At 39.3% G+C, this 26,830-nt stretch overlaps 2 protein-coding genes across 4 annotated transcripts; one reads left to right on the top strand and one right to left on the bottom strand.

Moving 5' to 3' along the window:
- Positions 1 to 15,836, top strand: LOC108426321 (protein CEBPZOS). 3 transcript variants are annotated; one of them, XM_037537988.1, is made up of 4 exons: positions 1 to 181; positions 14,145 to 14,262; positions 14,650 to 14,694; positions 15,342 to 15,836. In XM_037537988.1, exons 2-4 carry the CDS (start codon positions 14,145 to 14,147, stop codon positions 15,419 to 15,421), a joined length of 243 nt encoding a protein of 80 aa, XP_037393885.1. In that variant the 5' UTR covers positions 1 to 181; the 3' UTR covers positions 15,422 to 15,836. The 3 variants fall into 3 exon arrangements, with proteins under 3 accessions (XP_037393885.1, XP_037393884.1, XP_017551207.1); XM_037537987.1 differs by lacking the exon at positions 1 to 181 and adding an exon at positions 6,766 to 6,785; XM_017695718.2 differs by lacking the exon at positions 1 to 181 and adding an exon at positions 11,309 to 11,400.
- On the bottom strand, positions 15,191 to 26,726 carry cebpz (CCAAT enhancer binding protein zeta). The gene is made up of 17 exons (XM_017695717.2): positions 26,463 to 26,726; positions 23,999 to 25,491; positions 23,218 to 23,449; positions 22,592 to 22,748; positions 21,160 to 21,248; positions 21,019 to 21,072; positions 19,876 to 19,978; positions 19,594 to 19,662; positions 19,421 to 19,487; positions 18,518 to 18,621; positions 18,370 to 18,430; positions 17,581 to 17,759; positions 16,775 to 16,810; positions 16,573 to 16,671; positions 16,115 to 16,185; positions 15,896 to 15,977; positions 15,191 to 15,608 (listed from the first exon to the last, which is right to left on the bottom strand). The coding sequence occupies exons 1-17, from the start codon at positions 26,634 to 26,636 to the stop codon at positions 15,457 to 15,459; spliced, it is 3,222 nt and encodes a 1,073-aa protein (XP_017551206.1). The 5' UTR covers positions 26,637 to 26,726; the 3' UTR covers positions 15,191 to 15,456.
- Between the last annotated feature and the right edge of the window lie 104 nt (positions 26,727 to 26,830).

The raw sequence follows: 26,830 nt of genomic DNA, 5'->3' as shown, positions 1-26,830 counted from the left end.
GCGCCTCTGCTGACGAGGAACAGGCTCAGTGACGTGAGCCAACACTCCTGCTGCTGCTGCTCGGCCGCTGCTGAAAGGCGATAACAGAACTGCAGGGTCTACCAACCTGCTGCACTCCAGGGGAACCCCAGCCGGTCCGGGTTTTACACCTTTCCCAGCTCCAAACACACACCTGAGTCAGGTAATTGTGGAGACCGTGTGCCTGTCTGTAGGACTGAGTTCCAGATTTAAACTTACCTGAATCAGGTAATCAACCACTGTTCAGTCCGGTCTGGAGGGACAACCAGACAGTCCATGTCTTCACTCTTTCCGAGCTCTAACCCCACACCTAGGTCAGGTAATTTTGGGGACCTTGTGCCTGTCTGTAGTTGTACCATGTTCCCGTTTCAAACTCATCTGAATCAGTTAATTAACTACTGTTAAATAGTTGAGAAACCACCAGCCAGCCCACATTTATGCTCCTTCTTAGCTCCTAGCTCCAAACTCACACTAGGTAATCAGTGCTTCACAATCCATTCCTGAGGGATCATATTCCAGGCCATGTTTTCACTCTTTCACTGCTCCTAACTCACCTGAACCAGGTAACCAAGTGCAATTCCCAGGGACTCCAACATGCCAGTCCACATTGTTACTGTGCTCCCCTTGTTTGTCAGCAAATAAGAAACTAATGGTTGTTGCAGGGTTTACCAATCCAGCTGGGCAACATTTGTACTCTTTCCCAGCTTCACACTCACATGTGAATCAGGTAACCAAGTGCTTTTTAACAGCATTTCCCAGTCTAGTTAATGTGTGTTTAATATGTAAATTCAACATATTTTTGTTCACCTCTTCCTCTTTCAAACAAACCTGAGTCAGGTAATTAAATGCAGCATTCCCAATCTAGTCCTGTGGCATTCCATGTTTTGCTTTTGGACAGTGTTTTCTAATCCCGACAATCCACACTTATGTGATGCTAATATTCTAAACACAACTGGAGCAGGTAATCAGCATCTGTAACACCTGCTTACCTGGCTCAGGGGTGTTTGGAGGTAGAACAGAATAAAATTGTGGACTGGCTGGGAGTGTTCAAGTACTGGATCAAAACCCTGGTCTTCATCTGGGTTTTCCAATTCAGGCCCGGGGGACGTCCTACCAGTCCACATTTTCCTCTTTTTCTGTATCTAATACACAACTGAGCCAGGTGATCAGGCACAGTAAAATCCAGTCCACATTTTCGCTCTGTTCCAGCTGCATCTCTACCAGATATGCTGTTCTTGATTGCTTGGTGCAGGTGTTCCAGCTGAAAACTATTCATATATCCTGATTACCTGGCTCAGGTGTGTTTGCAGTTGGGAAAATAAAAAAATATGGACTAGACCTAAAAAATCTATGTACGTGTCAGTCATGTTTTGATCGGGTGGGGAGGAAAGATGCCAGGGGCAGGGGTGAAAGCAGAGAGCAGATTTATTCCTTTAAACACAACGTAAATGGCTTTTCATCCTGTCACATTAACGTCTCGCAGATTCGTTCCGTTTGGCTGCCTCTCGCACCTTGCCGGGGTTAGCTTCTCTCTCTGGGCTCTGCCGCCTACTGAAGGGAGAGATGTCTATAAGTAGGCTGGCAGAAAGGAGGCACAGGGGAGCATCAATAGCAGAGGTGGACGAAGTACACAAATCATGTACCTGAGTTAAAGTAGAGACCCCCAAGGTAAAATATTACTCCAGTAGAAGTAGAAGTCCTTACTCTAGACCTCAACCTGAGTAAAAGTACTAAAGTATTTACCTTCAAATGTACTTAAGTATAAAGTAAAAGTACTAAAAGAGTAATTCTGGCTCTGATGTCCTGTTATCATTTTTATAACCAGACTGGCTTCATGAACTCATTTCAGGTGAAAGTCCTCCAGCGTCTCTCTTGGTAAACCAGTCTTTTAATAGAACGTCATTAATTAGTGATGCTGACGTCTATTAAAATGATTAGAAGCACAAAACACTGAAGGTAAACAGTTTCCATCAGGGAGAACCGAGTGGCTCTGAAATCACTTTTTACACACAAGCAAAGTTTCAGTTTAAGATTACTTTGTAAATTAGTTACAAGTTGAATAAAAACTGGCTTTAAACTCAGGATCACAAATAAGTTTTCCTTTACTGTGTTGATCTGTAGGCCTCTGTTCATAAACATAAACCAGCCCAAACTAATTTACTATAAAATGAAAGTGTAGAAATTCAGAAAAAAAAGAAATGTGTCAGTCTCGACTGCATATGTGGACATATTTCTATATTGTGCTCTATTTACACAAAGTTAGGTTAGTTCATCATTTAGGTGACGCATGTGCTCCCAAAGTTTTACGCTGCTGCACTGATGCTGAACCGTGTGCTGCACTGGGTCGGTATGACCAACAGGTCAAAACCAGCTCAGAACAAAGTGACCGCTGTGCCCTGATTGGTGCTCTGGCTTTGCGCTTCTTTTGTTTTGACATGTTACGTTTTTATACACACAGAAACCAAAAGAATGACAGATTTCTCAAAATGTAGGAGGAAAAAGTCGGATATTAGACTCTGAAATGTAGTGGAGTGAAAGTAGAAAGTGGCCCAAAATGGAAAAACTTAAGTACAGATACATGAAAAAAGTACTTAAGTACAGTAACAAATTACATTTACTTAGTTACTGCCACCACTGATCGTCAGCTACTTAACCTGCTGGTTCAACCAGACCGGCCTCTCTGTCCTGCATTCAACACTCGGCCACTCCCCCTTCTCCACAATGTCCAATACACAATGCTTAATATAGAGGCTTTTGTTCCTCATTGACCCCTGGATAGTCAACAGTGGCTCCTTACCAATAGGAGCTAACATATACAACCATTGAATTCCTATTTGAATTGTGTCTGGAGCTGGAATGAAAATGTGGACTGGATGGAGATCCCCTTGGGTTCTTTGTGTGATGCCTTAGAAGAACCATACAATGCATTTACAAAAGTGGTTCTCTAAGGAACAATTCACTGACAGGTTAGCAAGCTACGCAAAGAACTCTTAGGAGGAAGGGAACCAACCAAGGAGGAAAGTTCATGAGAAGAAAAAATCTAAATGTTTTTTACAGAGCTGCGCAGACTTTAAAGGGGAACACAGATTTTTCAAAATTTCTGCATAATTAAATGGCTGAGATGTAAACAAGGTCATTGAAACCGGTTTATTGTGAGATGGTCCATTTTAGAGGAACTTACCCAGTCAGAATTGTTTATAGTGTTTGTGATAGGAACCAGACATCTGGAGTTTGACATCTCGAAAAGCTTCCTCACAGAAAGCTATTACACAAAATAGCTATGAATATATTGCAGATGTCTGAGTCACTGTACTGCCCTGCGATGGACTGGCGACCTGTCCAGGGTGTATCCTGCCTTCCGCCCGATGACAGCTGGGATAGACTCCAGCAACGAATGGTAAATTAAATTGTAGACATGGTGACCATCACTACCACTGTAAAGAAAAGATTCTGAAAGTTTCTTTACAAATAAACCACAGAAAACATCTCATTATTGGGCAGAAATTTTGAAAGGTTGGCGGATTTCCCCTGTAATTGTTGTCATTGTATTTTTAAATCTGTAGACAAGCAGAGTTTCTGTGAAAGCGACATGCTCAAAGTTCAATTGATCATTTTTATGAATTTGTTGACAAGCCTGTTTTTTAGAGGACAGTGGAGCAGAGATTTGAACACTGAGGTTAAGAGGTTTCGAAACTGAGCAAACACGAAGCTAAAGGGTCATTTCAGAATCAAAACACTCTTATCTCGCGTGTGAAACCTCATAGCGTTCATGTTTTTCCCACCATCTGAAAACACCAGCTGTCCTTTAATTTCCTATGGCTTATTATTCATTAAAGGGCAATTCCACCAATTTTTCTAATCAAAGGGCATACCTTAACCAAGAAATGAAACCAGGTCAGAGTTGTCAGAGTTGTCTGGTACAAATTGTTCCATTATAGAGAAACATACTTCTACATTTTAATGAAACGTAGAACTGTTTACAGTGGTGGTGATAGGAACCAGACATCATTTTATGTAAATACACCTAAAATATACTTTTCTGCATTTTTTTTAAACAGGTGTATTTGAGAGCAACAGATTTTACATATATTATTCGCTTGTTACCAAATCAACCTTTGTATATTTAATTATATTCAACATTGATATAAATCTTCTATACTTATAAGTGATTTTCTGTTCTAGATTGGAACAACTTATGTTGCAATGAAGTTCAGCAGCACCTGAAACATACTTTAATTATAAATTCTTGGATGTAATGATATTCCTATTTGATTACTTTGGTTACAATGCAAAAAAAATTACTAAAGCACACTTTATAAGTAATTTAAAGTATACTTCAAAGTAAAGTTCAAGTATGCTTCAGTATGTTAATGAATATATTACAGGTGGATTTTCTTACGCCATAATAAAGTGTAGTTTAAATGTATACTTCAACAAACAAAGTGAGCTATAACACATTTGAGTGTATACTTAATTACCTACACATACTTTATTTGTTGAATATATTTAAGTTAAATTAGTGATATCAAAATCTACTTTAACACACTGAGCTACAGAGTAATAAAGGCATTTTGAGTTAACAGAACTGAGTCGCTCTCATGTTGGTGAGGGAAGCACGCTGTTTGATATTGGGTTTATCTGATGTGTTTGATCACCAAAGACAGCCACAGCTGACGGCTGAACGAGCCAACCTGCCAAAGCAGGAAAAGCCTATTGAACACTACTCTTTGGCTGCTAATGTATTTGCTCTGACATGTGGGGAAAATCACCTACCTGCTGGAATTCACAGGCATTTTTAATCATATAATAACACAATGCACGCTTAAAAATGATGGTTCTTCAAGGGTTCTTTAGTAAAGAAAATTGTTCTGTATAGAACCATGAACACTCAGAGCACCATTTGCATGATAAAAGGGTTCTTTGCATTGTGCAAGGTCTTCACACTGATGGAACATGTGCTGTAGAAGGTTCTTTATAGAACCTTTTCAAATAGGGTTCTATGTAGCATCAAAAATGGTTCTTGTATTGTTAAGCTTGCAATAATAGAAGAACCCTATTTGGTGCTATGTAGAACCCTTTCAAAAATGTTCTACATAGAACCATCTACAACACATTCTCCATCAGTCTGAAGAAATCTCTCATGATGAAAAGAACCATTTGCACAATTAAATGTTTCTTTGAGTGTTCATGGTTCTATACTGAACCATTTTCTTCACTAAAAACTATAAAGAACTACAATCTTTACAGTGACAAGTGAAAAAAATGCCATTTTAAAGAAAAGGTCTAGCACTTTTACAGTCCCAAGCCTGAATTCAATACGCAGCATCCTCCAACTCCTACAGTTCATCCATCATAAATACATACGAAATATTTGATTCTGATTTTACTCAATCAAAGCAGCTGAGAGAAGTTAGAACCACCAGCACCAGCCTGAGAGAGTTGTACGAAGATGCTGAGGTTTCAGTCTGAGTAAAGAATAATGATTCAACAAAACATGTCATTTGACCAGGGGTGACCAAACTTTTGCATACAACTGCAAGTCATACTGTGTCCTAAACCATAGCGACAAATCTACACAAGAGCTGGATGCAACTGGAGCAGGTTAAGAGATGTTATGAGCATGTATTTGACGAAAATTTTTGGGTGACTATTGACTTGTGTTTGTCTACTCAATTAGCCTTGTAGCTCTAGCGTTAAACTAAAGATGAAACATTGGGACTCCAAGCATGTCTTGGCTGAGCAACTACATCTGGGGTAAGTGGAATATTGTGTAAATTAGATTTTTTGCTGAACCACTCCTTTAAAGGGCCAATGTCATAGAAAACTGAGTTTGATGTAGTGCTTAAACAAATCATACCATTGTTACAAATCATACCATTCACTTACCGGTCCATTCACTCCATATATGGAAATTTTGGTACTCATTTTTTATTTATTGTTTTTATGATATCACAAACATCAATTCTTTTTCCTATATGCACCTGTTCAGCGTTCAGCAGTTTAGATCCATCCATTCATGTTGAGGTTATAAGGAGTGTTTCAGCCTTTTCATTCTAAATGAGGTACAAACCGAGGCAGCGAATCAGAACAGAGACCCCTTACATACAACAGTCTTAAAGGCACAGGAACAAAAGCAACTTGTTTAATTCTGAGGAAAAAAGAAAATGGTCATATTAAAATGAATAGTGACTGTTTTTGGTATATAAAATAGCACAAATACTATACGTGGAAAATATTAAGATATGGGCATTTTAAATAAACATTTGAAAAGTAGGCTGTGTTTCACTAATCATACCATAAGATGACAATCCTATCTGAAATATTATTCCCTACTCAGTATTAACCTTGTTCTCATGCTGCTCTTTTCTCTAATGTAGCAAGTCTTTCACAGAAAGTGAAATGTTTGCTAGAAGCAGCCTTTTGGGTGACAGTAAACATGCCGCAGTGGGGTTGGGGTTGGAGGCTTTATCCGGAGCAGCTGTGACAGAGGCTACTGGCTCCAGGTCTGTTCTGTTTACCTGCTTATGAACGTGCCAGGCAGAAGGAGCTGGAAAGTACACAAGAGGGACTGGAGACAGCAGGGCTGGGAACAGTAGCAGCACCAGGAACATTTTATTCTGGGTTCTTTGGGATATGAGCAGGAGGTAGTATAGGACCTGAATAGAGTTTCTAGCATTAGTGCCTTTTCATTTTAATGGGATTTGCACAGTGGAGCCTCACAAATACACGCTCTGGATTCTACCATCTTTACTTCAGTCTGGATTTATGTATGTATATATGTATGTGTGTGTGTGTGTGTGTGTGTGTGTGTATGTGGGTCTGTGTGTGTGTAGGAAACGACAACGATATGGATCTAATCTATCTAACTTTTTTTTGTCATAAATAGTGGTTGGAAAATAATTACTGTGAAGTTATGTTAGACATCAAACATGTCTCGGCTGATTATGGAAAAAACCTGTGTAAATTAGGTTTTTGGCCAGACTCCTGCTTCGAAAAGCATCCGTGACTAAAGGAAAAGTGGCTGATGTGTATTCCACTGAGTCGATCCCTATTCTCATGGACTTCTCGCGGCTTAAAGGGAAACAGTGTGAGGTCCTGAGTTGAGTCCCTAAAGCCAGAGGATCATGTCACCACTGTCCAGCCTGTGTTTGTTTATCCAAGCACACCCTGACAAGATCCTTTTAAATCTGCCCTGTGTGACAGCGAACAGGCCAGCCTCAGCCTGACCGCCCTTCAGATTAGGAGCCCATCAGCCTCCTGTGGCTACACACAAATGTACCTACACTGCCTCCTGGAGAGGAAACACAATGGCTTACTTAGGAAGAAGCATTGGCATGGTGGGGGAGCCAGCACTAAACTTTCTTTTATTGCTTTGCACTCCGCCCCCTGCCCTCAACACAGATACACACAGTCCACCCACCATCATATCATTCACGTCCTTCAGCCAGCAGAAAGCATTTTGACCTCTTAATACATACTACGGCTTATTATTCAACAACTAGGACCTTATTAATGCAAACAGGCAGAGCTATTCTTAGGATATAGAAGCAAGTAATAAAACTCTGGGCCTGCCGGTGGGTCCTGGCCATGTGATGGGTTAAACATTTACTTCTGAATTTTGGCAAAGGCAGTATAATATCACAGTATATATCACTTATCACTATCACTTATAAGCCAGGTAGAATTTTACAAAGAAACAAAAGCTTCTGTCACAAAAATATTGGCTAAAGTCTTGACAAGAACTCATGCCAATCTTGACCTTAAAGGAACATTCTAGCCTAAAACCAGAGTTTAATATGCTATTTGTCATGTTTTCAGTATTTTGTTCTCCAACACTGAGAACTGTATCTCTCAGCCTCCTCAGTTCAGAACCTCACTAGAAAAACCAGAGCATGGCTGCTTACAAGCAAAACCACTGGCTGTGCTTAGGATGCTGGTGTACTAGACAGCAGCAATGGAAGTTGATATGCTGATCAGCACCAAAACCAGTGCTCTGGTACTGGTATACTGATCAACCGGCATGGGTGGCCAGCTAAAGCAGCACCGGACCAGCAATAAACCAGCATAAAACAGCCCAGACCAACTTAAACCAGCATCAAATGCTTCCTCATCTGTGTTTTTTTTTCAGCAGGGAACTTTTTTATTGTTTTCATCATATACATCATACATCATATGACCACTGTGAATCCCCATGGTGCCAATCAATCCTGACTAGTTTAGCCACTAAACTACAGACCAATAAATACAACTAAACTAACGTAACTCTTACTTCAGCCTTTGAGCCAAATCTTCATGCAGGACGAAACGGACACCAGAGACAATTATTTTACCATTTCAGTCAGTGACTGTTACTAGATAGCCAGCTAACGTGCTAACTTAGCTGTGACTGCGTTGTCTTCCTCACCTAACAAGTCATTTTATTCTGTCCTGTCCATTGTAAATATGATTTGAAGACTGATACTAAAGTTTGCTACAGCAGCGATAGCAGTAACATTAGCTGTGTGTCTTCCTTCTGACCTCTGAAGTTGTATCATCATTGTATATTTAGCCTCATAGCCATATTATGAACAAAGCTTGTTTTGTCTGTATGGCAAAAATCACCGTTACATCCTGTAGGGACCAAAAATATTCCAAAGCCGAAAGATTTTGTCCTCTGAGTGTCACTGAATACTGCTACAAGCAAGCTAACACTGCTGCCCACTGAAAAGTCATCACATAAAAATGACACCAGCTACTCAAACTGCATGAAACTGCCAAAGGCTTCAAAATACCACATTTGACAAAACTCACTGGTTCGTTTGGGGTTTTTTTGATGAGGTTGCCAGTCTTAAGAGGTCAGTTCAGTGGGCAGCAGTGTTAACTTGCATAGCAGTAGTCACATTTCAGCTCCTCAATGACCATTCAGTGGATCTGGTGACATTCTGGGAATAAGATGTATACACAGCAAAGCATATCATCTTAAAGAACACTTTTGTTTACAACAGAGCGGCAGTTTTCAAAAACAGCATTTGTTTTTGTCGTAGAGAAACCGGCTTAAACCCGGAGTTCCCAACATGGACATGACACAGACTACAGAATGATGTCCAAGACTTCAGAGGTCTATTCACCAGCAAATTCCCAAAAATCCACCGTAAAGCAGCTGCAGTTTTTCAAATATTCCTTCCTCCTTCAAAACACAATCAGAAGAGCGTTTTCCTGATCTTTAAACTAAAGAGATTGTTAGACCCCTTTAACCAGGCTTCAACCACGTTATTCAGTGATTTTTATTAGACTTAAAACATTTAAATTAGTAGGTTTTGTTACCTGAAGTGTCAATGCAGTAACAAGAGTCCATCCATCCATCCATCCATTTTCTAAGCCACTTCTCCCTCAGGTTCGCGGGGGGTGCTGGAGCCTATCCCAGCAGTCTTCAGGCGGAAGGCAGGATACACCCTGGACAGGTCGCCAGTGTAACAAGAGTCATTACTTAAAATTACTAATGCAAGAAAAATTGCACTAATTTTTATTAGAAAGAAAAAACTCTAAAGACTTTGACTAACATATATATTATATATATAAAGACTTTGACTAACATATACACATATATATAACATATATATGACTAATATATATATATATATTAGAAATACAGAAAACAATTTTGTATGTGCAAAGTTCTAAAAGCATATCATAAATATGCTTTTCTTGTTAGAAAATAATAAACTGAATGTATAGAGGCCTAAAAACCGGCAGGTGGTGAAACGTGCTGTACATCTCAGAATAAACCGTCTCTGATTTGACAGCCTGGACAGGTGGAAGAATGACATTTTCTGAAGGTTAAGCCTTTACCTTAATTAATACTTATCAAAAAATGGCAACAAAAAAAGTAAAATTTAAAACAATTTCAAGGCCTAAAATGATCTGTATTCACAGAAAGTGCAGTAATACACGTGCAAACATTTTCACAATTTCATTCTGGCAGATATTTTTTTAGGTAATTAGGTCTTAATTTGATCTAGTCTATTACTACATTATAAAATATACATAAATATATGTTAATGTATTAATGTATGGGGGGCAGTCGTGGGATGGAGGTTAGGGAACCAGCCCTGTAAGGTTGCCGGTTCGATCCCCAGTGCCGACAGTCCATGTCTGAGGTGTCCTTGAGCAAGACACCTAACCCCCAATTGCTCCCCGGGCGCCACGGATTGGGCTGCCCACCACTCCGGGCAAGTGTGCTCACTGCCCCCTAGTGTGTGTGTATTTACTAGTGTGTATGTGGTGTTTCACGTCACGGATGGGTTAAATGCAGAGGTAGAATTTCCCCATTGTGGGATTAAAAAAGTATCACTTAACTCAATACATTGGAATGTAAGGTCTGTTTAGATGATATAATACAGTTGCTTGGTACCTAAATTTTAGCCCATGTTTTCTCACAGGTTAACATGTGAACATTTAAAGCATTTCATCCCTGCTAATAAAAGACCATCAGAAGCATTAGAATAAAGCCCTAATGGTTTTCCTTTCTAAGGGGAATGGGTTTAATCGTTATCATTAGAGACCACTAGTTTCTACAAGGTCAACCCACCAGAGAAACAAACAAAAAAAACACCATTGCTGAATACTGGACACCAGCAGGAACTTAGTGGTTTCTGTGTTTTTACCGCAGGGGAACTAAGCTGAAGAGCAAAGACAAGCCATACTACTTATTTTACAGCCAGATATTCTCTGAAAATAGTTTGTTTACAGTCATATAAGCTGTTTTTTTTTCTGTACACTCCCTCATAAAAATAAAGAGAATACAAATTCCTTGCCTGCAGCGACACCTGCTGACCGTCTCGTTCAATTACAGTCTCGAAAGTGCAGGTCCGCTTCAGCTGATGAATAAAACTCACCTGGCAAAACTTAAATGAATGAATGAATGAATGAATGAATGAATGAATGAATGAATGAACGATTTAAAGCGTACCATGACAAGCATCAGTAGAAAAACAGTAAACTAGTATCCAGTATTTGTTGTGTACCCATCTGCCGATGCTGATTTATCCATCTGAATTACCATTATGAAATATACATTTATTTCTATTGTGTTACAAACGCAGTAAAATGAATAAAATACAGATATTCTAGCAAAGTAATTCAGCGTCCCCTAAACATTCTGTTCAGATACAGTTTAAAGATTAACGGGTAAATAAATGTGTTGATATAAATAAAAGCCAAACAACACAACGTAGACATATAAGTCATTAATAAATCAATATATGTGGTCTTAGTGTTTAGTTTGACCAGACTGCCGCGTTTCTTCCACCGAATTCCTGTTTCTCGTTTCGACGGTATTTTGGTCCGGCCGTGTTTCCGTAGCTCGGACGCGTTTTGCCTTGTGTTGTGGGTGAAGGTCTGAAGGTGAGTCTGAATTCATCCGTTTTCTGTAACACAGCATTTACAGCTCAGTCCGCCTCCGCTGATACAGCTCAGTCATCTCCAGTAACTTCATCATTAGCGCGAACCCGGGCGCCTCCGTAGTCTCCAGCCTCTTGTTCGAATTTGCCGTTCCACCTTAAGTGGTGCCGCAGTTCACATCCTGGCATTGTAACAGTCTGAGGCCAGAACGTGAATGGGGCACCGTTTAAGGTGGAACGGAGCAGTCGAATAAGAAGCCAAATTCAGCCCCACTTACGACATTTAATAAAAATCCTCATAAATGTCCACATTACTGTTTACCTCTCGGTGCTTCTTAGAATCAAACAGGTCGTTCGTGTTGCTGTGCCTTTAAGACTGATATCAGTGGTGGACAGTAACTAAGTCAATGTAATTAGTTACTGTACTTAAGTACTTTTTTCGTGTATCTGTACTTAAGTATTTCCATTTTGGGCCACTTTCTACTTTCACTCCACTACATTTCAGAGTCTAATATCCGACTTTTTCCTCCTACATTTTGAGAAATCTGTCGTTCCTTTTGGTTTCTGTGTGTGTAAAAACGTAACATGTCAAAACAAAAGAAACGCAAAGCCAGAGCACCAATCAGGGCCCAGAGCTGGTTTTGACCTGTTGGTCATACCGACCCAGTGCAGCACACGGTTCAACATCAGTGCAGCAGCGTAAAACTTTGGGAGCACATGCGTCACCTAAATGATGAACTAACCTAACTTTGTGTAAATAGAGCACAATATAGAAATATGTCCACATATGCAGTCGAGACTGACGCGTTTCTTTTTTTTCTGAATTTCTACAAACACTTTCATTTTATAGTAAATTAGTTTGGGCTGGTTTATGTTTATGAACAGAGGCCTACAGATCAACACAGTAAAGGAAACTTATTTGTGATTCTGAGTTTAAAGCCAGTTTTTATTCAACTTGTAACTAATTTACAAAGTAATCTTAAACTGAAACTTTGCTTGTGTGTAAAAAGTGATTTCAGAGCCACTCGGTTCTCCCTGATGGAAACTGTTTACCTTCAGTGTTTTGTGCTTCTGATCATTTTAATAGACGTCAGCGTCACTAATTAATGACGTTCTATTAAAAGACTGGTTTACCAAGAGAGACGCTGGAGGACTTTCACCTGAAATGAGTTCATGAAGCCAGTCTGGTTATAAAAATGATAACAGGACATCAGAGCCAGAATTACTCTTTTAGTACTTTTACTTTATACTTAAGTACATTTGAAGGTAAATACTTTAGTACTTTTACTCAGGTTGAGGTCTAGAGTAAGGACTTCTACTTATACTGGAGTAATATTTTACCTTGGGTATTTCTACTTTAACTCAAGTACATGATTTGTGTACTTCGTCCACCACTGACTGATATACACAGACGACCCATAACATTGTTTCTACATTCATGGTTCCATTTTATCAGCTCCCCTTGCCATATAGCAGCACTCTGTGTTGGATCATTCTCAGCAGTTGGTGTGTTAGTGTGTGTTGCGCTGGTAAGAGTGGATCAGGAGTTTTTAGACACCTCAGTGTTGTTGCTGGACTGAGAACCAAAACTATCCAACCAATAGCATCTTGTGGCCACTGCCCTGTGACCACTGATGAAGGACTAGAGGATGACCAAGACAAACTGTATAGCAACAGATGGGCTACTGTGTCTGACTGTGCACAAGATGGACCAACAAGGTAGGTGTGGACAGTGAGTGGACACAGTGTTTAAAAACTCCATCAGTGCTGTTTTGTCTGATTCACTTGTACCAGCATAACATCCATGCCCCTTGGCTGAGAAGCAAACCCACAGCATGATGCTGCCACCACCATGCTTGACTGTAGGGATGGTATTCTTGGGGTCATATGCAGTGCCACCCTCTCGCCAAACGCCCTGGTGTGGTTGACACCAAAGACCTCGATCATCATTCTCATCAGACCAAAGAACCTTGAACCAGTCTGCCTCAGAGTCCTCCAAGTGATCATGAGCAAACTTTAGATGGGCTTTGACATGACGCTTTGAATGTAAAGGTACCTTATTTATTGAAACCAGTGTCCCCACCACCACGGGGTCTTCCCGGAGCTCCCTCCTTGTTGTCCGTGGGTCAGCCTTACCCGTTCGGACAAGCCTGGCTTCGGCATGGGAGGAAACTTTAAGAGGCCGTGGAAGGTTAACAGTACTTCCATAAGCCTTCCACTTCCGGATGATGCTCCCAATGGTGGAGACAGGTAGACAAACTCCTTGGAACCTTGTGACCCTCCACGTTTTTGTCTCTGGCATTGGAATACTCAGTCTTTCCCATGTATGAGTGCTGTTCACTTGCTTGAGAAGGGGCTTTTATAGTCAGAAAAGGTGGGAAAAACAGATAATTAATCCAAGCATGTGAAGCTCAAATATAATATTTAAAAAAAGAAGAAACTGGGACTAGATTTATTTTGATTACCATCATGAAGAAATGACATTTGTATTAGTTTACAGATTCAGTAAAATGAATGAAAAGTATCATTATGCTTTTCTGTACTGGATCTGTAAGGTAGGTAGAGCTCAAAGTGACCAGTGAGTGACAGGGGCTGTTCAGTGACCGCTTTACCTGAAGGCATTATAGGCACACTTCTATGTAGTCTATTTGATTCCTTTCCCGCAGCAATACTTATGTTTCCTTCTTCACCACCCATCTTTTTGCGCTTGTTTCATGAATGCTCATGGTCCTCCAATCTCTCCTCTAGATGGCCCCCAAGACCATGGAGCCCATGGCCAGAAGAATATTCAAGGGAGTTATTCTTCTGGAGGTTGCTGGTGTGTTTGCAGCCTATGGGCTGTTTCATAAAATGAATTCCAGCCAAGGTGATCTAGTTTTTATAACAACACTGATTAGAAACAAGCTGCCTGATGCTCGAGATATCTAAAACATTTTTGTAACCCATTCATAGTGGATAGCTATAAGATAAATATATTGCCCAAAGACAACTTTTTTACTACCATTTTAGTAAGATTATACAAAAACAAATGCCGGTTCATAAGGATAGTAAAAATCATAGTTATATTTGTTTTTCAGCCAAAGTGACCCACCAGCGCTGATAAGATAAAAAAAAAAAAAATCTAGTTAGTACATTTCTCTACAGTGTACACAACCATTCTGAATGACTTCTCAGACTTTTGTGGAGAAAGAAAAAAAATCTGTAATTTCCTGTGAAATGTTCAGTGAATATGTTCTGATTTTTTTTTTTTCAGATTTTAGAGGCACAGTAAACAAGTACTTCCCATCAGTTCTTGAAGGTGAGCCGATTCTTTCCAGTTTCAACTTTATGATGCAACACTCACTCTCCCCTTTCCAAAGATTCAATATTAGACTAATGAGGCATTAGGAGTATTAAAAAAAAAATCTGTAATCTAATTAGGCCTGTTCAATATCTAAAAATGACCATGATCTTGTTAAAAAAATTTAAAAATGGCTCTTTACAACAGTATAGACAATGTAAAATTTACTCTAATAGACTCCTGTAGAATTAATAAGCTGTTAATGTATAAAACAAAGCAAGCTGTTCAGAATTAAATTTGTCCTCATGTTTGGGGAAAATACCCTATAATTTTGTGAAGTGATTACATTTTGTATAGTACTCAGATTTTTTTTGTTACATGTAATAATTTCTTTATTCACTACCAAAATTTGAAATGGTCTTGTTAAAATCGAGTCACGTGTCCGAAAGACAAGAGTTTTGGCCCTTTCACGTCTTCAAATTTGTGCTTAGACAAGCTCAGAGAACACATGGAATGAGTTTCAGATATGGACGTAGTATTTATAGCATCAAAGAAAAACAAACTGTAAACAACATTTACTAAAAATGCATGTTTTTACATGTTGAAGCACAATTAAGCATAACTAACGAACTCGCTGATCAACTTAACACTTCCTTTCCTCTCAGTTTTTTACAAGTCCAATGAGTGGTCTGGAATTTATGGCATCCGGGAAGCAGATCGGGAAGCGTGGTCTAAGCAAGATTAAAAGGCACACAGATACCCAAGAGGATGTCAGACTGTTCATTTCTTTCTGCCAGCAGTTCTTTTGGCTGGTTTGGCTTTTCCAAACTGTTTCCTTTTTTTAAACATGTTCTTTTTCCTCCGGAGCGTCTTCACGTCGCACCCTCGGATCCAGTCGTCACGCTGGGCTTCCCATTTCAGCTGTTTGACACCTGGAGGAGGAAAAAGAGAAGGGTAGGGTTAGTCTGCTACAACAGAAATAAGTACAGTGATAAAGTGAGCATATAGATAGGAACAGTGGTGAATAATGAGCATCACTAATGGTTCATTATTTATATGCTGACAGGCCCCTGTATGTCAGTCAGCACAGTCACTTCACCCTTGTGGAGGAAATTTGGCTAGCATCTAGCCAAATCAATAAATACAACTGTTTAATCCAACATCTGTCCATTTTTTCCACTTTACTCCTGCATACCACAGTTGTCTATTCAGTACTCACTGGCTTTATCTTTGTTGGCCATCGCGTTCATGCCCAGGTTGTCAAACATGGAGCCCACGTTTTCATCCAGCAGTTCACCAAACTGGGAAAAAGACATCACATATTTAAGGGAGCAGAACTCAGACAAACTGCTACTGCAATTCTTCGACAAAGTGCATACCCCTCATAGAGACTTACAATATTGTAAAATCATTGTGTATAACAGAAAAAAGACTTTACCTCTTCAGCTGATGCAAACATTGCTACATCTTCCTTCTTTCCTTTCTTTTTCTTCTTTTCTGGTTTCAGACCTAAAGGAACAGAGCAAATGTAGTCATTTAGAACATATAACCATCAAATGTCTATTAGGTACCATACAACAGATTAAAGTCAATGTTTTCAATAAAGTGAATCCAACCAATTGAAAATAATTTTATTACATTTATTACATGAAAGTTAGGAGCCTGCAAACAAAAACAACTAAGAAAGCAATACAGCATCAAGAATAAAGTTAAAATAAAATGATTATTTTATATACAAGTAAGCCTTGTACAGCAAAGGTAGATAGGCTTCCACTGTATTATACTTACATCTACACTGAATGGATAAGCCGTTGAACATAAAGATTATGAATATGAACTTTATAAGACTCTCGAAACTAAAAAGTGATATGAAAGTACAGAAAGTCCCCAGCTCACCCAAAGATCCAGAGAAGCCAAACTGCTCTGACGATTTCCTCTTTCCCTTTTTTAGTTTTGTTCTGACGTCTGCTGGCTCATCCAGGTCTTCATCCTCACCTTCAAACACAAAACATTACCAAAACAGGTCAGAGATTTATGAACCGCACATACACCTGATGAACAACTACTAATGTGCTTTTCAAACAATTAAGAAACGCACCATCTCCAAAGTCTCCATCATCCTCGAGCTCTGGGACTGAAATATAAAAACATTACGTTTAACTTCAGTTTAGAGTCACAATTCTTCAGTCGTGGTGAAAAAAATTCAATGTCTCAAAGCTCCTTCACAGAAAATTATTACATGTGATGGGTATGAATGCACTGCCTGATGCCAGAGATATTGTTCATGATAAATCTGAGATATGACTTTGGCCAAAAAACATTAATGGTACATAGGAAGGGTTTGCTGTAAGGCAAACCAGTCCCGAAAACTTTCAGTTTTACAGCAATTCTGTTATGACTAATATTGGCATATGCAATCTCAAAAGACTCACTGGTTTTGGATAGTAAATAAAATGGCTGTGTTGTAGTCATGGCGACCCCTGGTTCCTATCACTACCACTGTAAAGAAATCAGTGTCTAAGTTTCTCTACAGTGAACCATTTCACACCAAACCGCTCTGAATGCCTGAACGTTTGAAAAATTAATGCAACTCCTCTTTAAAGAGCTCCCAAATGATTTTCAAGGCATCTTTTTCCCCCCTTTAGCTTTAGTGGACATGTGAAAAGTGGTGTTTTTTGTGCTCTGAGGTGAGGTGACTTGTGTGCCCGTCGTGAACTCATGCATTCCACTAAACCAGCTGTAATTTATTTCTTTTCACATTTTTAGATATTAACAATAACTGTTCTTTCTAAAGCTATTTTGCTTTTTAAGTTCATGTAGCTTACAAGCAGAAAGTTTCTGAATATAACCAAATACTGAAGTATTCAAATTACTCAGGCCAGCCAAAACTCACTATACACCCACCTTCTTCCTCATCCTCCCCCTCAAGGTCCATAAACTCGCCTCCTTCCTCTTCTAGCTCATCTCCAAATTCTTCCTCGTCCATACTTCCCAGAGACACTTCCTCATCATCCAGATCATCTTCTGAGTCCAGGTCAGAGTCTTCATCCTTTTTGCCTTTCTTGGCTTTGTCCTTCACGTTACTGTAAGAGAGATTCATTAAATATGTTTCCATTATCTGTAGGCACACTTTTGCTGCCTGCAGCTCATTTCAATGAGTGACTTAAAGCAAAACCTTTAGCACTGGTTCATCAAATAAAACAACAGTGGTATGCAAAAACATTCTACGGTAAAATTGCATTTTATTAAGTTTTAATTTATTTGCTTATATGTATATATATAAAAAGAATTTTTTTTTCCTTTATTAGATTTTAACATGCTGGAAAATATAAAACTTGAAATATAACATGCCATAAAATTTGCAGATTATTTTATAACATTTTATTTTCCCACTGGGATATATACTTTTGTACTACATTTGGCTGCTCTTACGTAGGAATCACGTCTAATCTGCCTTGCTGTCTTCAGTGAGTGCAGTGTCACCACAGTAATTCATAAGAGATTAACATGACCTGCAGTTTTTTTTTTCTATGATTCAATTTTGGTGCTGGATTAATATAACCATGGGATTATATCTATGGTTCGATTGATAGCGCTCGTTTATGCATGTCATTAAAAAAAAGATGGAGAAAAAATGTTGCCGTTTCCATGTCTACTGTAGTCGTTTTACAAATACAGTTAAAGGTGACTTACCCAGCGAAGTCCAGCTCTGCATCCTTAAAATCCGCAAAGAAGCTGTCGCCCTCAAAAGTATCTGAAACAGTACGTTATTTTAACATTACTGATTACAGTGAGAACATTCTGGTTTCTGAACATCTTTGCCGTTTTTACTCGTACTTACCAAGCATTCGGTCAAACTCATCATCATCCACATCTTCCACACTCTCATCATCACCTCCTCGAGGCTTCTGCAGCCGCTTCTCTCCCTCACGTTTCTTAAAGAACCTGAACAGAAAAGTGAAGGAACGGAGAGCTTTAACAGCTGCTGCTGCATTCTGTGGCTGCTGGTGATTACAGGTCTGTTTAATACCTGCACTTAAAATGGTCTTATCAGTATCACCAAAAGTACATGATCATGTTAGTGTTACTCTAAAGTGTATTAAAAGGGGCACTCAGGCCAAAATGAAACATTTATCCTCCAGTCAGAATTGGTTGCATAACATATCTGTGCAATGCTTACGGAGTATTAGTAGTTGGCAGTATATTGGTTCAAACTGTTTCTTCTGTATTACCGGTATTACACCAGTATGCCACAAAAAAGCACAGATAATGCAACATATAAATAGCATAAACCTCTTTAGCTGGGTGGCATCAGACAAGGCTGTGATCCTGGGGCCTTGTCTGCAAAACAAGCCATGGACCAGCTGGTACGGACGTTGTGAATTACTGTAATATATTCCAAATTCTAGCAATGACTGATGGCCTGAATGGTTAGTGTGTGGGATGCACGTATAAGACAAATGAATTGATGGGGGAAAAAATGAAATGAAATACAATGTAGCTGAGGTTGCCTTCTTACTCAAAATTCCTCTTTCCCATTACATGGTGCAGCAATTACATTCACAGATTTCACATTACTTTTCATACATGAAAACAACATATGAGGCCGAGGTATGTAACACTGCTACATAACACTGGATATAATGTAACAAATAACAAGCTGAATTCTAGTTTCAGGTCAAAATAGCCTATTATGAAGCAAGTTCAGGTAAGGCCAAGGTTCAGTCAACCATTAAACACTTACCTGTAAAAGAACACCTCATCCACAGGGATCTGACTCTCCTCTTTTGCCAGATACTCCTCTGAGTTAACTGGGAAATTACAAAAAATATATATATTTGTCCCGAAATTTTTAATTTTTTTTAAAAATAAAATGTTCACTTATTTTTCTGTATTCCTATATACTGAAACACTCACCAGGTAATGACCGAATGTTATTCATGGACTGTCTGTGCTTTGGTTGCATTACAGTGGCTTCTGTGTTTTCTGTAAAAGAAGAGAGAATGGGGATATTACATACAAGCTTAATTTGTAAACTTCACAGACACTCATTCTAAGGCTCAGTAACTACATTAACAATGAAAAATAATGCAGAATGAGTTATCATTGGTTACATGAGTAAGAGATGAAAATCTGGGGGTTAACAGGTGGTGCACTCCTTAAATGTCAATAGAACATGCAGAATAATATTTTGCTTACGTTTGCCCTTCATTTGTTTGGGGTTTCTGAACACAAAGCGATCCAGAAACCTGATGAGTGTGAAGTCCTGCAGAGGGTCTCCTGTGTAGTGGATGAACTCCCCCTGATGACAGAAAAATGTGCTGCTGAATTGGGGTGGGGTGACATTTAATGAATTACTTGTGGCTCATGTGGTGGGACTTGTGGGATGTACACAACTTACATTACTAATAACATATTTCTGAGAATGACATTGCAGGACATTTTTTCCCACACAATCTCCTAAAATCAATAAACCTCAAAGTGGTTCATTTGTACCATTATGTCATTATTGACTCCCTGTTCTACAAAGCGTCCAAATATGGACTGTTAGCTTCTCAGCAAAAGCTTGTTGACTGGTCAAAATCTTAATTATCATTACAGCCATCATTACTGAGCTACTTATAGCAACATGCGAATTAGACTTAGATTTCAGTGACAACAGAAATAAATAAAAACTGCAAGTATAACAGGCAATACAACTCAATCTCTACATTATACTATATAGATCCAAAAGTGGCATGGTTCCTACTAGTATTATGGTTTAAGGGTTACATTGACATATCAAGCATTAGACATTTTAAAACGAAAGTAATTCTAATTGTACTGAGTTTTACACTTGAATTGCTATATGTAGGCTTTACCCTCCAGATGTTGGTCCGTCCAATTTATCTGATGACCAGTTATCTTCAATCCTAAGTCTTTTTTTTCAGCGGACAAAGTCCCAACAAGTTATCTGTATACTACAACTACTACTACTACTACAAGTAATTTCCACTGTTGGACCTAGCTATCATCAGCCATAGTAGTCAGCCTACTTAGTGAAAAAGTCGTGCTCCCTATCTTTGCCTTTTCCGTCACATCATTGGCTGTGTGCACACATTCGGGCACTCCTGTCTTGTAGTAGCTTCAGTAATTTAAGTATGATATACTTACAGTCCCGTTATGACAAAGTTTCACAGATTTTTAGCCTGTATATTTTCTCTGTCTTCTCATAATGAAAAGTGACAAATACTCAAACAGTACTTCAGTATTTGAATACTGCCACTGGTGAACTGAGTACTGAAGTGCCCGTGCACATCCCTAATAAGTAGTGTTAGTAGAGTCAGGTGTCTTCACACTCACCTGCATTATGGTCCTTGCAAAAAGAGCCACAGAGGGGTGGAAATGAAGACAGAGCTACAAAATACAAAATACCCCAGTAAGGCACAAGATCATCAACAAGATCAGGCACACACTCTTCTCAAAAGTGAAAGAGTTCCATACCTTCTGCAGCTCCCACAGTGTGGTGTAGTTTGCTCCACAGTACAACGGATTTCTGTGAGTTGGGTCATACGACTCCCTGCTTTTACCACCTGCAGCAAAAAAACAGGAAATACAGTTTCCAAATGAGATCAAATAGTGGTTGCATGGAGAGAAAAAATATACTTAATAAAAATTTTAAGCAAGTGCAGCTTTAATTAACTTAACTACAAACACCTACAGTGCCTATAAAAAGTACTCACCTCCTTGAAAGTGTTCACCTTATATTATCACAGAATATCAAATATTAACGTGAAAAACAATCTCTGTTAAATGATTTAAATTAATTAGCTACAAAACAAAGTAACTCATTGCATAACACTTTACCCCCAGTCAGCATTTAGGTGTCAATTTTGGTACTTGTGGACAATTTTTCTTCATTTCTTTTTGCAAAACTGCTAAAGCTCTGTCGGGTTCAGCCACAATCTCTCCACTGGCTTTTACACCATTCCTTTGTAGCTTTGGCTGTATGCTGGGGCTTAGCATCAGACTAGGAGACACCACCAGACCCTGGACTTTCTAGATCTTGGTGCATTGACTGCAAACAGGTGATCTCCATTTAACTAATTCTCTGACTCGAGATCTCTTTGCTTAAGAGCAAAAATCATGTTGGTAAAACATTAACTCATTTCTAAATGAGGGTTACCGGAGTGTTTAGAGCTTATGAGTGCAATGGGAGGTCATGGCTGCATTTATCCTTCCGTTACACCACACACTCCCACCACACCTACATTTTAATGAAACTTTTAGTCAAATTTGTTACTACTGTAAATGTAATATTCACAAGCAGAACCTTTATTACATGTGCAAACTGAATTCCTAATAGCAAGAAAATTATATTTACTAGTTTGTACATGTGTAAGCTGGTTTCCTGAGACCAAGAAAAAAGCTTTTATAGATCGCCATAATAATCAGAATTTCATACGGTCAGCTAAATTTCATCGTTTTCATCATTTTATTGAAGTTAAAAGGTAAAGGTAAAATTATTATTGTAATGAACTGAAATAAAGGCTTGAACTCGCACCAATGGCAAAATAAATCTCATATTAAAAATGAACTCCTACAATTAAAAGTTACATTTTAAGATTTAAGATTTCTCCTAGTGTTTCCTTTTTTCCTCCTGTCTCCTTTTGACAGTTGACAGCAGTTTGCGTTACATTTGTTACTGTGATTATTTGTTCTACAATTGTCTTTCATATATTTTCTGTTGTTTTGTTGCATCTTTATCAAACAATTCACTCATCATTTGCACTTCCTCCCTTAGAATTCATAGCTTGTCTGTAAACTTGCTTCATATTTCTAAAAAGTGTTTTTACAAACGTGACCGCAGCTTCAAACTGCAGCAAAACACAAAATCCAACAGCATCACAAATATTTTTAAACTGATCTACTTTACCCTCTAGGTTTTTGTGATGTACCCAAGATGCAGTTGGTTTGGGGAGCTCAGGTTTTTGGCTCTGTCCCTCTTCAACTTTCTCAGCATCCACAAACCTCTCCTCATCCTCATCATCATCTTCTCCTTTAAGGTCTTCAAACTTTTCCTCCTCAGCATCCTAACATGTTGTATATTTGTGAATAGAGAAGACAGATGTAGAGATGTTTGTATTATACAGTACATATGAAAATGTGTACAATATCTTAAATTATGTCAAAAAATACACTTTTCTGGTATCGGCAGTATTTCTACAATATGTCTAAAATTCTACAAAATTGGTTACAGGTTTTTTAGCTTTTTTGCTGGCATCTTTTATCTGTACTAAGTTAGAAAAACAAAATATTGTGTTGGTATTGTGCCTTCGAACGATTTATTCAGACATCAAAATGTTTTGCCTTGCCAGCCCCTATGGTCTCATCCACATCTTTCCTCTTTTCATTATTTAAAATTGTATTTTATTACTTTGTCTTTTAATTTTAATTCTATTGCCTTTTATTTTTATTTAATAAAATGTTCCTATTAACTTCACTTTGAGTTACTAATATTACTACTGCTACTATTTATGTTATTAATAGAATAGGACATGCCTCTTGTTCTTGAAGGAGGAGCTTGAGGCCAGGCTTGCTCTTCATCACCTCTGACACCAGGAAGAGTGCTCCACATGCGAAGGCTGGGCTTTGCTCACAGCTGACCTGCAGAAGCCTCTTTACAAAAGCCTTTATCCGCCGCAGAACTACGTCTGTTTTCAGGGATTTATACAGCAAGTTGAGGAACATGCTCTGCCTCGAGCACACGGACAAGCCTGGATCCAGCAGCTTCCTGTGAGAAGCAGACCCACACAAACTTGACCACTGTACTACTAGGAATGGGCAAAATGACTATGTATATTGTTATCATGATCAATTATACGACAATACAAAATGCTTTTCTGAACACGCTGTATGTTGTAAGTACACAAATCAACCGCATGTTTCATTATAAAGGGAGCAAAATCAGTCCAGTTTACCTGGATTTAGTGAAACATAGAATGTAAAATATAGTTTGCAAAAAAAAACAAAACATTTTTTTAAATTGTTAAACAATTTTTTTATAGTAAAACAATAGTAGCACTATTGTTTTCTCTGTTCCAACTGATCAGACTTCTTGAAGTCTTGCAAGATTATATTTTTGCCATATTGTCCATGTCTATACACTACATGACAGCATGAGATGCTATATAATATCAACTGGCAGAGCGCAGTCTGTATGTGGTGTAAAGACAGCAACAAAAACAAGAAGCCAAAATTGGTGCTTTTGCCACGCTGTGACATCACAGCTTAATGCTTAAATAATTCAGGAACTTGTTAGATCCTTTTAATCGGCACTCACCTGTAAAGAGCTACATAGTAGCGATCCGACACCGATTGCTGAGAGTTCATGACTTGAAATAGAAGCATTAGAGCTTGCAGGGCAGTGCTGAACCTCACCATGTGCACCACTTTAAACAGTGTGTCCATCTGCTCCTGCACCTTCTTATCGCCCATCTTAGTGTATGGATACGCCCTGTTCACTCCCGTCAGCAGAGCACTGAGCATTTTGGACTCCACATCTTTCTTTTTGACGCACACACGGAAAAAGGTGAAGTAGATGGTGATGAGTTTGGTGGCCAGGTCGGCCTCCTCGTGGCTCAGCATGACCTGGTTGAGAAAGCAGGTGGCGTAGTACTGAGCTTTGGGGCTGATGTTAGGCCTGAACATTAGGTTCTCCACTTCGGTGCAGACCACCCCTTTCATGTTGGGGTGTTTGTGGAGCAGCATCTCCAGCAAATATGATGCTTTAGAGGCCACTTTGTACTCAGGGTCTCCTAGCTTGTTGACTATTTGAGCCAGCAGGGCTTTTTCCTGCTCTGGGCGGTTACAGAGCAGCTCATGAGCGGTGGTTAGCGCCTTGGTTTTAGAGGCCAGGATGGAGTCATGAGCCAAAGTGTCAAGGGCCACCACAAACTCAGCCATCAGCAGCTTCATCTTGTGCTCAAAGTACCAAAGGACTAGCCTCCGGTCTCGGACGTCTCGGTTGCCGCTGGCCCGCTCCTCCAGCTCGTTGAAAGGTCGCTGTGCGAAGGCTCGAAGCTTACGGTTCTCTGGCAAAAGGTCAGACAACAGAAGTTCCTTAAGGGTTTCCACAGCCATCAGACCTTCCCTGCGACTGCCCTTCTTTCTGATCAAAGTGACCAAGCTCTCAATGTGCTCCAGACAGTGCACCGGAGCATCCTGGATCAAAATCGTCAGAGCCGCCATCCTGTCAGCCAGAGTTCCTGTAGAAACAACATTCTTCATCCAGGTCGTGTTGGCTCCTTTCTGGAAGTTCTTTTTGGTTTTATAGAGCTCAGCTTCAGCCTCAAAGAGCTTCTGAGCCAAAACTTTGTACTGAGAAACTAATGACTCGTCTTGAGCTGAAGAGGTGGTCTCTGAAGTGTAGTCTATATCATACCATTTTCCGCCAGGTTTGACCAGAAGCGTCTGTCTGGGGTAGAACTCGAAGATGCTCGCATTCTGCTTGGCCTTCTTTAGAGCAGCTGCTGCTTTCTTTGCCTCTTTATCCTTCTTCTTGCGCTCTGCTTCTTGCTTGGCTTTGACAGACTCCGCTTTGGAAGGTTCCTTTTTCTTGACCTCCTTTTCCTCAGCGGGTTCTGTAGGTTTCTCCTCTTGCTCATCGTCATCACCGTCTTCTTTCACAATCTGCTGGTCTAAATAGTTACAGATTCCCAGCTTTGTGATGAACTGTTCTAGTTCACCATCCTCCAAATCGTCAATGGCACCCTTCTTTCCACCATTTACTAGCTCGTTATTGTCATCAAGGCCAACAAGCATGACATAGTCTGCCTGCGTGAAAAAAGGAATAGAGAATTAATCCAAATATATTCGATTTTACATGATTTGTTTCTGTAAAAAAATACTACTAGTTGATAGTTTCACCTTCAGACAACCTTACCACTACACTTAGGGGGGGCTTCTCGATAATATATATTTATATAAGATATTAAAAAAATGTAATTTCGAGTGGTTTAATGTGAACTGCTCTCTTCTAAAGTTTCAACTGTTCACATTGGTGGCGACAACCAGAATTTCAAAAAGTTTAGCATCACTAAAAGCTCCCTCACAGATGGAATATTAGATGAAATATTTAGGAATACACCTGATGCCTGGGGAATGTTTTTTTTTTTCTTTTTTGATAGTTCTGAGATACAGTTTTGGCCTAAACCGTATTTATTACAAGCCATCCATGATAGAGACACAAGAGACTGTTCAAAGGTAAAACAGTTCCAAAAGAAAACTTTTCAGAATTCCACTATTTTACCATTAACAGCACCATATAGAATAACTCATGAGATGCTCACTGGTCTTTTGTTTAGTGAATAAAGCAATGAATTTCATATCACAGTGAGCTACTGATTGACTGAATTATTAACGACGGAATAATGCGTTTAAGTGTATGTCTTGATCTCATAATTATGACCCTGCATCTCATTATTAAGACTTAATATCTCAATTATGGCTTACTTTCCCATTAACTACAAGATATTAAGTCATAACTTGGTACTGTAACTCCACGTTTCTCCAGGGGCAGAAACAGGCCTCCATAAGCAACGAAGCACAGCAGGGCAAAGGATTTCTGAAAGCAGTGATTATTATAATAACTAAATAACTGCACTGCGTGTGTTTTAGGCTACATCTGCAGCCCCACCACACTAAACGCAGCTCTCCACGTGTGGCTACTCTGCTGTGAGGGCGCTCGCACGAAGCTCTGGGCTAGCTGAGTTAGCGAGCTGCACGTCTAGGTCTGTTTTCTTTACCTTAGTGCCACCCAAACGCAGTACATCCTCCAGAGTAAACTCATCGTCGCCGTCCTGCTTCCCTTCCTCTGCTTCGTCGTTGTCATTCTCAAACGTGTCCTCTTCATTTTCCTCCGATCTCACGGCTTTCGGCCGCTGTTTGCCTTTCGCAGCCATGCTGGAAACTATACACATGGGCTTAGAGAGGCGCAGGTCCTGGAAGCGTAAAAGCGCTAAAAAGCTGCTGCCCTGTAACCTCGTTCTATGTTGCTGTAAGTTCTAGTCAAATGTATCGCTTAAATTATTTAATATATAATATTCTTGTTACACAGTAATAAATAACACCAAAAACGTTTGTTAGGTTAAAATAAAATTGTATATGATTTATT

The sequence above is a fragment of the Pygocentrus nattereri genome, chromosome 4, assembly GCF_015220715.1.
Source record: "Pygocentrus nattereri isolate fPygNat1 chromosome 4, fPygNat1.pri, whole genome shotgun sequence".
Classification (NCBI taxonomy): Eukaryota; Metazoa; Chordata; class Actinopteri; order Characiformes; family Serrasalmidae; genus Pygocentrus; species Pygocentrus nattereri.
This window is presented reverse-complemented; position numbering and strand designations above follow the sequence as displayed.

Bases quoted from the DNA above. Each gene is read 5' to 3' on its own strand.
- LOC108426321 (XM_037537988.1), top strand. From the start codon at position 14,145: ATGGCCCCCAAGACCATGGAGCCCATGGCCAGAAGAATATTCAAGGGA. The intron at 14,263-14,649 runs GTGATCTAGTTT...TTTTTTTTTCAG, and splicing joins TAAAATGAATTCCAGCCAAG to ATTTTAGAGGCACAGTAAAC. The intron at 14,695-15,341 runs GTGAGCCGATTC...CTTTCCTCTCAG, and splicing joins CTTCCCATCAGTTCTTGAAG to TTTTTTACAAGTCCAATGAG.
- cebpz (XM_017695717.2), bottom strand. From the start codon at position 26,636: ATGTGTATAGTTTCCAGCATGGCTGCGAAAGGCAAACAGCGGCCGAAA. The intron at 21,249-22,591 runs GTAAAGTAGATC...TTTTTGCTGCAG, and splicing joins ACATCACAAAAACCTAGAGG to GTGGTAAAAGCAGGGAGTCG. The intron at 16,672-16,774 runs GTGCGTTTCTTA...TTGTGTTTGAAG, and splicing joins TGATGGAGACTTTGGAGATG to GTGAGGATGAAGACCTGGAT.